A 10,084-nucleotide genomic window follows, 5' to 3' on the forward strand; every position below is an offset into this window, starting at 1 on the left:
GTACATGCATAAATACACTTCAATATGATTAAGTCCAAATAGCATTGAGTATTTTCGCATTGGGATACAAAGTGTATCATCATGAATGAATATTTGACAATTTTTTTTCTTTATTTTTCATTCAAATTTTATTTTATTTAACAACAATATTATCACCATGGCATTTATCATTATGTATATTATACCAGTATACTGACGGTGGTAATCCATTGATTTGATTGGTCCAAACACAACATTTGCATATGCATCATCTTCAAATTTAGCTATCATATAAATTTTTGACCAAGTGAAAATTATCAAAAAATTCTCTAACTAGAATCTCTAGACTAAACTAGAGTTTGTGTCTACATTTATGGTATAGAAATGACTTAACGATGCAAATTTACATGTTAATGCTAATTATGCTAACGGCTTCCTTTTCCATATTAAACATTGCCATATAATGTAGCACAGTTTATTAGGTTTCTTAAAGCTGAGGGTTTGTCACCTGCGCTTGTGCACAAAGGCTCATGGGTAGACACTTGTTTGTTAACAACGACACACTATGGCTGTTTGCTGCTTGCGGAGATGGCGACTCCCCCGCTTTAAAATGAGGAGGGAGACCAATGAATGTCCCCTCCTTAAAAATATAATGTTACAACTTATGTATGTTTGTTTCCTTAGTGTGAATACAAACCCAGAAATAGTTGTATCCAAAGATGGACAAATGGTTGTTTGTTATCATCCGTCAACCCCATTCCCATATGAACATAGCAGAGTAAGTAGAAACTGATAATTTGCAGTAATAGCAGTGGAGTGATTGAATGGAGCAGTGGAGTGATTGGATGGAGCAGTGGAGGGAGCAGTGGAGTGATTGAATGGAGCAGTGGAGTGAGTGGAGGGAGAAATGGAGTGAGTAGAGAGAGCAGTGGAGTGATTGGAGGGAGCAGTGGAGTGATTGGATGGAGCAGTGGAGTGATTGGATGGAGCAGTGGAGGGAGCAGTGGAGTGATTGAATGGAGCAGTGATTGAATGGAGCAGTGGAGTGATTAGATGGAGCAGTGGAGTGAGTGGAGGGAGCAGTGGAGGGAGCAGTGGAGTGATTGAATGGAGCAGTGATTGAATGGAGCAGTGGAGTGATTAGATGGAGCAGTGGAGTGAGTGGAGGGAGCAGTGGAGGGAGCAGTGGAGTGATTGAATGGAGCAGTGATTGAATGGAGCAGTGGAGTGATTAGATGGAGCAGTGGAGTGAGTGGAGGGAGCAGTGGAGTGATGATATCTTCAATTCTCTCTTTTTAGAAAATATTTTTGTCATTTTTAGTAAAAAATGCTATTTTTGACTTTTTCCTTAAAAATACCAGGTCAATTACTTTGATAACAATTGCCATAGCAACAACCAGACAAACTGCCATGGCTGTGATTCAGAACATTGTGGTAACACTAAACATGGCAAATCACTAATATTTGCGGAAGAGACACTCTACAAGACAGTGGAGTTATTTAAAAAATGGGGTCGCTTGTTTTAGTAAGGGGTATATCATTAAAAATTCTGAGGGTAGAACTACATGTACTGTGAAAATTATTTTCCCCTTCACCTAGTTTTGAGATGTGTTTGATTGCTGTGTGCAATGCACACAACGGGAGTCATTGCAGTTCAGTTCATCTGTGTAGGTATTTGTATGGGTGTCTGTATATGTCTGTTTCACCAATATCTCAAAAAACAATTGTTAGATTTTAATGATACTTTGTGATAATACACCAAATCTGCACATGTTACAAATAAATAATAGTGTTGTACTCTACCCAACTCCCAAATAAATGGCATTCTTTTTTGGCAAAAATCGTTGAGCAACAGCCAAATGGGCTTATTTTATTATGAGACAACCAGGGATTGAGTGGGTGGAGGGAGCTCTAGACAAAGTTTTGTGAGTGAATAAAGCATTGATTACACCAACTAATATTTATATCATTATATTAGCCTCTTCCTAGACCAGACCCTGCCAGACCAGAAGAGACTCATGAAAATGTTTTGAAGAAACAATTTGTACAGTATCTACACAAAGAACGTGCCGGCCCTGATGAAAAGGAACTCGCAAAGATGTTTCACACAACCAAACACAGATGGTATCCTAAGTAAGTTAACTACCCAGACCTTTCACACAACCAAACACAGATGGTATCCTAAGTAAGTTAACTACCCAGACCTTTCACACAACCAAACACAGATAGTATCCTAAGTAAGTTAACCACCCAGACCTTTCACACAACCAAACACAGATGGTATCCTAAGTAAGTTAACTACCCATATCTTTCACACAACCAAACACAGATAGTATCCTAAGTAAGTAAACCACCCAGACCTTTCACACAACCAAACACAGATGGTATCCTAAGTAAGTTAACTACCCTGACCTTTCACACAACCAAACACAGATGGTATCCTAAGTAAGTTAACCACCCATATCTTTTACACAACCAAACACAGAAGGTATCCTAAGTAAGTTAACTACCCAGACCTTTCACACAACCAAACACAGATGGTATCCTAAGTAAGTTAACTACCCATATCTTTTACACAACCAAACACAGATGGTATCCTAAGTAAGTTAACTACCCATATCTTTCACACAACCAAACACAGATAGTATCCTAAGTAAGTAAACCACCCAGACCTTTCACACAACCAAACACAGATGGTATCCTAAGTAAGTTAACTACCCTGACCTTTCACACAACCAAACACAGATGGTATCCTAAGTAAGTTAACCACCCAGACCTTTCACACAACCAAACACAGATGGTATCCTAAGTAAGGTAACCACCCAGACCTTTCACAGAACCAAACACAGATGGTATCCTAAGTAAGTTAACTACCCTGACCTTTCACACAACCAAACACAGATGGTATCCTAAGTAAGTTAACTACCCTGACCTTTCACACAACCAAACACAGATGGTATCCTAAGTAAGTTAACTACCCAGACTTTTCACACAACCAAACACAGAAGGTATCCTAAGTAAGTTAACCACCCTGACCTTTCACACAACCAAACACAGATGGTATCCTAAGTAAGTTAACTACCCATATCTTTCACACAACCAAACACAGAAGGTATCCTAAGTTAGTTAACTACCCAGACTTTTCACACAACCAAACACAGATGGTATCCTAAGTAAGTTAACTACCCATATCTTTTACACAACCAAACACAGAAGGTATCCTAAGTAAGTTAACTACCCAGACCTTTCACACAACCAAACACAGATGGTATCCTAAGTAAGTTAACTACCCATATCTTTTACACAACCAAACACAGATGGTATCCTAAGTAAGTTAACTACCCATATCTTTTACATAACCAAACACAGAAGGTATCCTAAGTAAGTTAACTACCCAGACCTTTCACACAACCAAACACAGATGGTATCCTAAGTAAGTTAACTACCCAGACTTTTCACACAACCAAACACAGAAGGTATCCTAAGTAAGTTAACTACCCAGACCTTTCACACAACCAAACACAGATGGTATCCTAAGTAAGTTAACTACCCATATCTTTTACACAACCAAACACAGAAGGTATCCTAAGTAAGTTAACTACCCAGACCTTTCACACAACCAAACACAGATGGTATCCTAAGTAAGTTAACTACCCATATCTTTTACACAACCAAACACAGATGGTATCCTAAGTAAGTTAACTACCCAGACCTTTCACACAACCAAACACAGAAGGTATCCCAAGTAAGTTAACCACCCAGATGTTTTACACAACCAAACACAGAAGGTATCCTAAGTAAGTTAACTACCCAGACTTTTCACACAACCAAACACAGATGGTATCCTAAGTAAGTTAACTACCCAGACCTTTCACACAACCAAACACAGATGGTATCCTAAGTAAGTTAACTACCCAGACCTTTCACACAACCAAACACAGATGGTATCCTAAGTAAGTTAACTACCCATATCTTTTACACAACCAAACACAGAAGGTATCCTAAGTAAGTTAACTACCCAGACTTTTCACATAACCAAACACAGATGGTATCCTAAGTAAGTTAACTACCCAGACTTTTCACACAACCAAACACAGATGGTATCCTAAGTAAGTTAACTACCCAGACCTTTTACACAACCAAACACAGATGGTATCCTAAGTAAGTTAACTACCCAGACCTTTCACACAACCAAACACAGATGGTATCCTAAGTAAGTTAACTACCCTGACTTTTCACACAACCAAACACACATGGTATCCTAAGTAAGTTAACTACCCATATCTTTTACACAACCAAACACAGATGGTATCCTAAGTAAGTTAACTACCCAGACCTTTAACACAACCAAACACAGAAGGTATCCTAAGTAAGTTAACCACCCAGATGTTTCACACAACCAAACACAGATGGTATCCTAAGTAAGTTAACTACCCATATCTTTTACACAACCAAACACAGATGGTATCCTAAGTAAGTTAACTACCCAGACCTTTCACACAACCAAACACAGAAGGTATCCTAAGTAAGTTAACCACCCAAATGTTTTACACAACCAAACACAGAAGGTATCCTAAGTAAGTTAACTACCCAGACTTTTCACACAACCAAACACAGATGGTATCCTAAGTAAGTTAACTACCCAGACCTTTCACACAACCAAACACAGATGGTATCCTAAGTAAGTTAACTACCCATATCTTTTACACAACCAAACACAGAAGGTATCCTAAGTAAGTTAACTACCCAGACTTTTCACACAACCAAACACAGATGGTATCCTAAGTAAGTTAACTACCCAGACTTTTCACACAACCAAACACAGATGGTATCTTAAGTAAGTTAATTAACTACCCATATCTTTTACACAACCAAACACAGAAGGTATCCTAAGTAAGTTAACTACCCAGACCTTTCACACAACCAAACACAGATGGTATCCTAAGTAAGTTAACTACCCATATCTTTTACACAACCAAACACAGAAGGTATCCTAAGTAAGTTAACTACCCAGACTTTTCACACAACCAAACACAGATGGTATCCTAAGTAAGTTAACTACCCAGACCTTTCACACAACCAAACACAGAAGGTATCCTAAGTAAGTTAACCACCCAGACTTTTCACACAACCAAACACAGAAGGTATCCTAAGTAAGTTAACCACCCAGATGTTTCACACAACCAAACACAGATGGTATCCTAAGTAAGTTAACTACCCAGATGTTTCACACAACCAAACACAGAAGGTATCCTAAGTAAGTTAACCACCCAGATGTTTCACACAACCAAACACAGATGGTATCCTAAGTAAGTTAACCACCCAGACTTTTCACACAACCAAACACAGAAGGTATCCTAAGTAAGTTAACCACCCAGATGTTTCACACAACCAAACACAGAAGGTATCCTAAGTAAGTTAACCACCCAGATGTTTCACACAACCAAGCACAGATGGTATCCTAAGTAAGTTAACTACCCATATCTTTTACACAACCTAACACAGATGGTATCCTAAGTAAGTTAACTATCCAGACCTTTCACACAACCAAACACAGATGGTATCCTAAGTAAGTTAACCACCCAGATGTTTCACACAACCAAACACAGATGGTATCCTAAGTAAGTTAACTACCCAGACTTTTCACACAACCAAACACAGATGGTATCCTAAGTAAGTTAACTTCCCAGACCTTTCACACAACCAAACACAGATGGTATCCTATGTAAGTTAACTACCCAGACCTTTCACACAACCAAACACAGATGGTATCCTAAGTAAGTTAACTACCCAGACCTTTCACACAACCAAACACAGATGGTATCCTAAGTAAGTTAACTACCCAGACCTTTCACACAACCAAACACAGAAGGTATCCTAAGTAAGTTAACCACCCAGATGTTTCACACAACCAAACACAGATGGTATCCTAAGTAAGTTAACTACCCAGATGTTTCACAGAACCAAACATATGGTATCCTAAGTAAGTTAACCACCCAGATGTTTCACACAACCAAACACAGATGGTATCCTAAGTAAGTTAACTACCCAGACCTTTCACACAACCAAACACAGATGGTATCCTAAGTAAGTTAACTACCCAGACCTTTCACACAACCAAACACAGATGGTATCCTATGTAAGTTAACTACCCAGACCTTTCACACAACCAAACACAGATGGTATCCTAAGTAAGTTAACTACCCAGACCTTTCACACAACCAAACACAGATGGTATCCTAAGTAAGTTAACTACCCAGACCTTTCACACAACCAAACACAGAAGGTATCCTAAGTAAGTTAACCATCCAGATGTTTCACACAACCAAACACAGATGGTATCCTAAGTAAGTTAACTACCCAGATGTTTCACAGAACCAAACATATGGTATCCTAAGTTAACCACCCAGATGTTTCACACAACCAAACACAGATGGTATCCTAAGTAAGTTAACTACCCAGACCTTTCACACAACCAAACACAGATGGTATCCTAAGTAAGTTAACTACCCAGACTTTTCACACAACCAAACACAGAAGGTATCCTAAGTAAGTTAACTACCCAGACCTTTCACACAACCAAACACAGATGGTATCCTAAGTAAGTTAACTACCCATATCTTTTACACAACCAAACACAGAAGGTATCCTAAGTAAGTTAACTACCCAGACCTTTCACACAACCAAACACAGATGGTATCCTAAGTAAGTTAACTACCCATATCTTTTACACAACCAAACACAGATGGTATCTTAAGTAAGTTAACTACCCAGACCTTTCACACAACCAAACACAGAAGGTATCCCAAGTAAGTTAACCACCCAGATGTTTTACACAACCAAACACAGAAGGTATCCTAAGTAAGTTAACTACCCAGACTTTTCACACAACCAAACACACATGGTATCCTAAGTAAGTTAACTACCCAGACCTTTCACACAACCAAACACAGATGGTATCCTAAGTAAGTTAACTACCCAGACCTTTCACACAACCAAACACAGATGGTATCCTAAGTAAGTTAACTACCCATATCTTTTACACAACCAAACACAGATGGTATCCTAAGTAAGTTATACACCCAGACCTTTCACACAACCAAACACAGATGGTATCCTAAGTAAGTTAACTACCCATATCTTTTACACAACCAAACACAGAAGGTATCCTAAGTAAGTTAACTACCCAGACTTTTCACACAACCAAACGCAGATGGTATCCTAAGTAAGTTAACTACCCAGACTTTTCACACAATCAAACACAGATGGTATCTTAAGTAAGTTAACTACCCAGACCTTTCACACAACCCAACACAGATGGTATCCTAAGTAAGTTAACTACCCAGACCTTTCACACAACCAAACACAGAAGGTATCCTAAGTAAGTTAACCACCCAGATGTTTTACACAACCAAACACAGATGGTATCTTAAGTAAGTTAACTACCCAGACCTTTCACACAACCAAACACAGAAGGTATCCTAAGTAAGTTAACTACCCAGACCTTTCACACAACCAAACACAGATGGTATCCTAAGTAAGTTAACTACCCATATCTTTTACACAACCAAACACAGATGGTATCCTAAGTAAGTTAACTACCCAGACCTTTTACACAACCAAACACAGAAGGTATCTTAAGTAAGTTAACTACCCAGACTTTTCACACAACCAAACACAGAAGGTATCCTAAGTAAGTTAACCACCCAGATGTTTCACACAACCAAACACAGATGGTATCCTAAGTAAGTTAACTACCGAGACCTTTTACACAACCAAACACAGATGGTACATGTAGTTAACTGCCCAAACCTCACAGTGAATACACTGTTAATTCATTGCATCTTACCAGTTATTCTTTCATATTTTTCAGAAATCAAAAAGTGAAATGGATGAACAAAACTCCTCCCAGAGACAGAGAAGGATGTTAATGTATATTTTAGTGATTTCAATAAATTAATTTTGTTTTAAAATTACTTGTTTTTTGTGTGTGTAGCAATTCTTTTTTTAGTGATTGTCCGTCGTCGTCCGTGTCAATGTTTTACTTTTTCGACTTCTTCTTGAAAACTACAAGCCTGAATGCTTTGATACTTGGTGTATATGTACCTTGGGTAGACCTCTCTTAGGATTGTTCATTTCATGTTGATATCTTCAATTCTCTAATTTTGGTGAATATTTTTGTCATTTTTGGTAAAAAGTGATATTTTCGACTTCTTGTTAAAAATGACAAGTCCAATTGCTTTGATATTATTACATATATAGGTACTACATGTGGACCTCTCTCAGATTTGTTCATTTTGTAATGATATCTTTAATTATCTAATTTTGGTGAATATTTTTGTCATTTTTGGTAAAAAGTGATATTTTCTTGTTAAAAACCACAATCATTTATGGTGAAAAATGATATTTTTGAAACAGCAAGTCCCATTCCATTGATACTATGCATATTGTTCATTTTCTAATGATATCTTCTGTTCTTTAATTGGAATGTGCATTGCTAACAGCGGAGCTATCTCAGCCGAGAGGCTACTTGTATTTTCTTGGTATCTTATTAAAATTCCAATATGGATGGTTTTGGTAGAACTGTATATTGCATGTAAAATGAACAGCTGGGTTTAAATAAGCACACAGTTTGAGAAACTTTTGAGTGCAAAAAGGCAGAGTAGAAACTGGTGTAATAAATCGAACAAGAAGGTGGGACACAAAATGCAGATTTCGGCCAATTAGGAAGAATCAACATTCAGGCATTCATTGTCTTTCCTGTTTCAGGTGCTATCCATCCGTGCATCAGATGTTTGAACAGTACCCGGTACGTTGAGAAATAAAATTTGCAATAGTACTGCCTTTTTATTGTTGCAAAAGGAAAAAATACCCAAACAATTCAATGACAAGAGCTTGTATTATCCATAAGGATAATATCGAAAATATGTAAAGGCGTGAGGTCATCGCGCTGCGAATTGGTTACATTCTTTTTTTTTTGTCGACAAACATTGATTTTCCCACAATCCAATGCACTCTCCTAATGAAAATCACAGTTTTTGCCCTGACCATGATGTGCTCTAATTACTGTCAATGACTCGATACCTGCGCTTGACATCCACTGATGAGCTTGACATCCACTGATGCGCTTGATGTCCACTCATGCACTTGACGTCCACTGATGCACTTGACATCCACTGATGCGCTTGACATCCACTGATGTACTTGACGTTCACTGATGCGCTTGGCATTTACTGATGCACTTGACGTCCACTGATGTGCTTGACGTCCACTGATGCACTTGTCGTCCACTGATGCGCTTGACGTCCACTGATGCGCTTACACTTGACGTCCACTAATGCGCTTGCGCTTGACGTCCACTAATGGGCTTGATGTCCACTAATGGGCTTGACGTCCACTAATGCGCTTGACGTTCACTGATGCGCTTGATGTCCACTGATGAGTTTGACGTCCACTGATGCGCTTGACGTTCACTGATTGCCTTGACGTCCACTGATGCGCTTGACGTCCACTGATGCGCTTGACGTCAACTGATGTGCTTGACGTCCACTGATGCGCTTGGCGTCCACTGATGCGCCCGGCGTCCACTGATGCGCCCGGCGTCCACTGACGCGCCCGGCGTCCACTGATGCGCCGGACGTCCACTGATGCGCCCGACGTCCACTGATGCGCCCGACGTCCACTGATGCACCCGGCGTCCACTGATGTGCCCGGCGTCCACTGATGCGCCCGGCGTCCACTGATGCGCCCGGCGTCCACTGATGCGCCCGGCGCCCACTGATGCGCCCGGTGCCCCCTGATGCGCCCGGTGCCCCCTGATGCGCCCGGTGCCCCCTGATGCGCCCGGCGTCCACTGATGCGCCCGGCGTCCACTGACGCGCCCGGTGCCCACTGACGCGCCCGGTGCCCACTGACGCGCCCGGTGCCCACTGACGCGCCCGGCGTCCACTGATGCGCCCGACGTCCACTGATGCGCCCGGCGTCCACTGATGCGCCCGGCGTCCACTGATGCGCTTGACGTCCACTGATGCGCCCGACGCCCACTGATGCGCCCGACGTCCACTGATGCGCCCGGCGTCCACTGCCTTGTTATCATAAATTACCA

The 10,084-nt window shown here is 40.4% G+C and overlaps 1 protein-coding gene across 1 annotated transcript; it reads left to right on the forward strand.

Annotated features, from left to right (window-relative positions):
* The first annotated feature begins 589 nt into the window (after window positions 1-589).
* LOC102810341 (large ribosomal subunit protein mL42-like) lies at window positions 590-7,955 on the forward strand. Its single transcript, XM_085492386.1, has 3 exons — window positions 590-757; window positions 1,958-2,112; window positions 7,853-7,955. Exons 1-3 carry the CDS (start codon window positions 590-592, stop codon window positions 7,908-7,910), a joined length of 381 nt encoding a protein of 126 aa, XP_085348512.1. The 3' UTR covers window positions 7,911-7,955.
* The last annotated feature ends 2,129 nt before the right edge of the window (window positions 7,956-10,084 follow it).

This window comes from Saccoglossus kowalevskii, chromosome 17 (genome assembly GCF_978046115.1).
Source record: "Saccoglossus kowalevskii chromosome 17, keSacKowa6.1, whole genome shotgun sequence".
Classification (NCBI taxonomy): Eukaryota; Metazoa; Hemichordata; class Enteropneusta; family Harrimaniidae; genus Saccoglossus; species Saccoglossus kowalevskii.

What these genes read in the sequence shown, in the direction of transcription:
- LOC102810341 (XM_085492386.1), top strand. Translation starts at nt 590, where the DNA reads ATGAGGAGGGAGACCAATGAATGTCCCCTCCTTAAAAATATAATGTTA. An exon ending in TCCCATATGAACATAGCAGA is followed by an intron (nt 758 to 1,957) that starts GTAAGTAGAAAC and finishes TCATTATATTAG; the next exon opens with CCTCTTCCTAGACCAGACCC. An exon ending in AAACACAGATGGTATCCTAA is followed by an intron (nt 2,113 to 7,852) that starts GTAAGTTAACTA and finishes CATATTTTTCAG; the next exon opens with AAATCAAAAAGTGAAATGGA.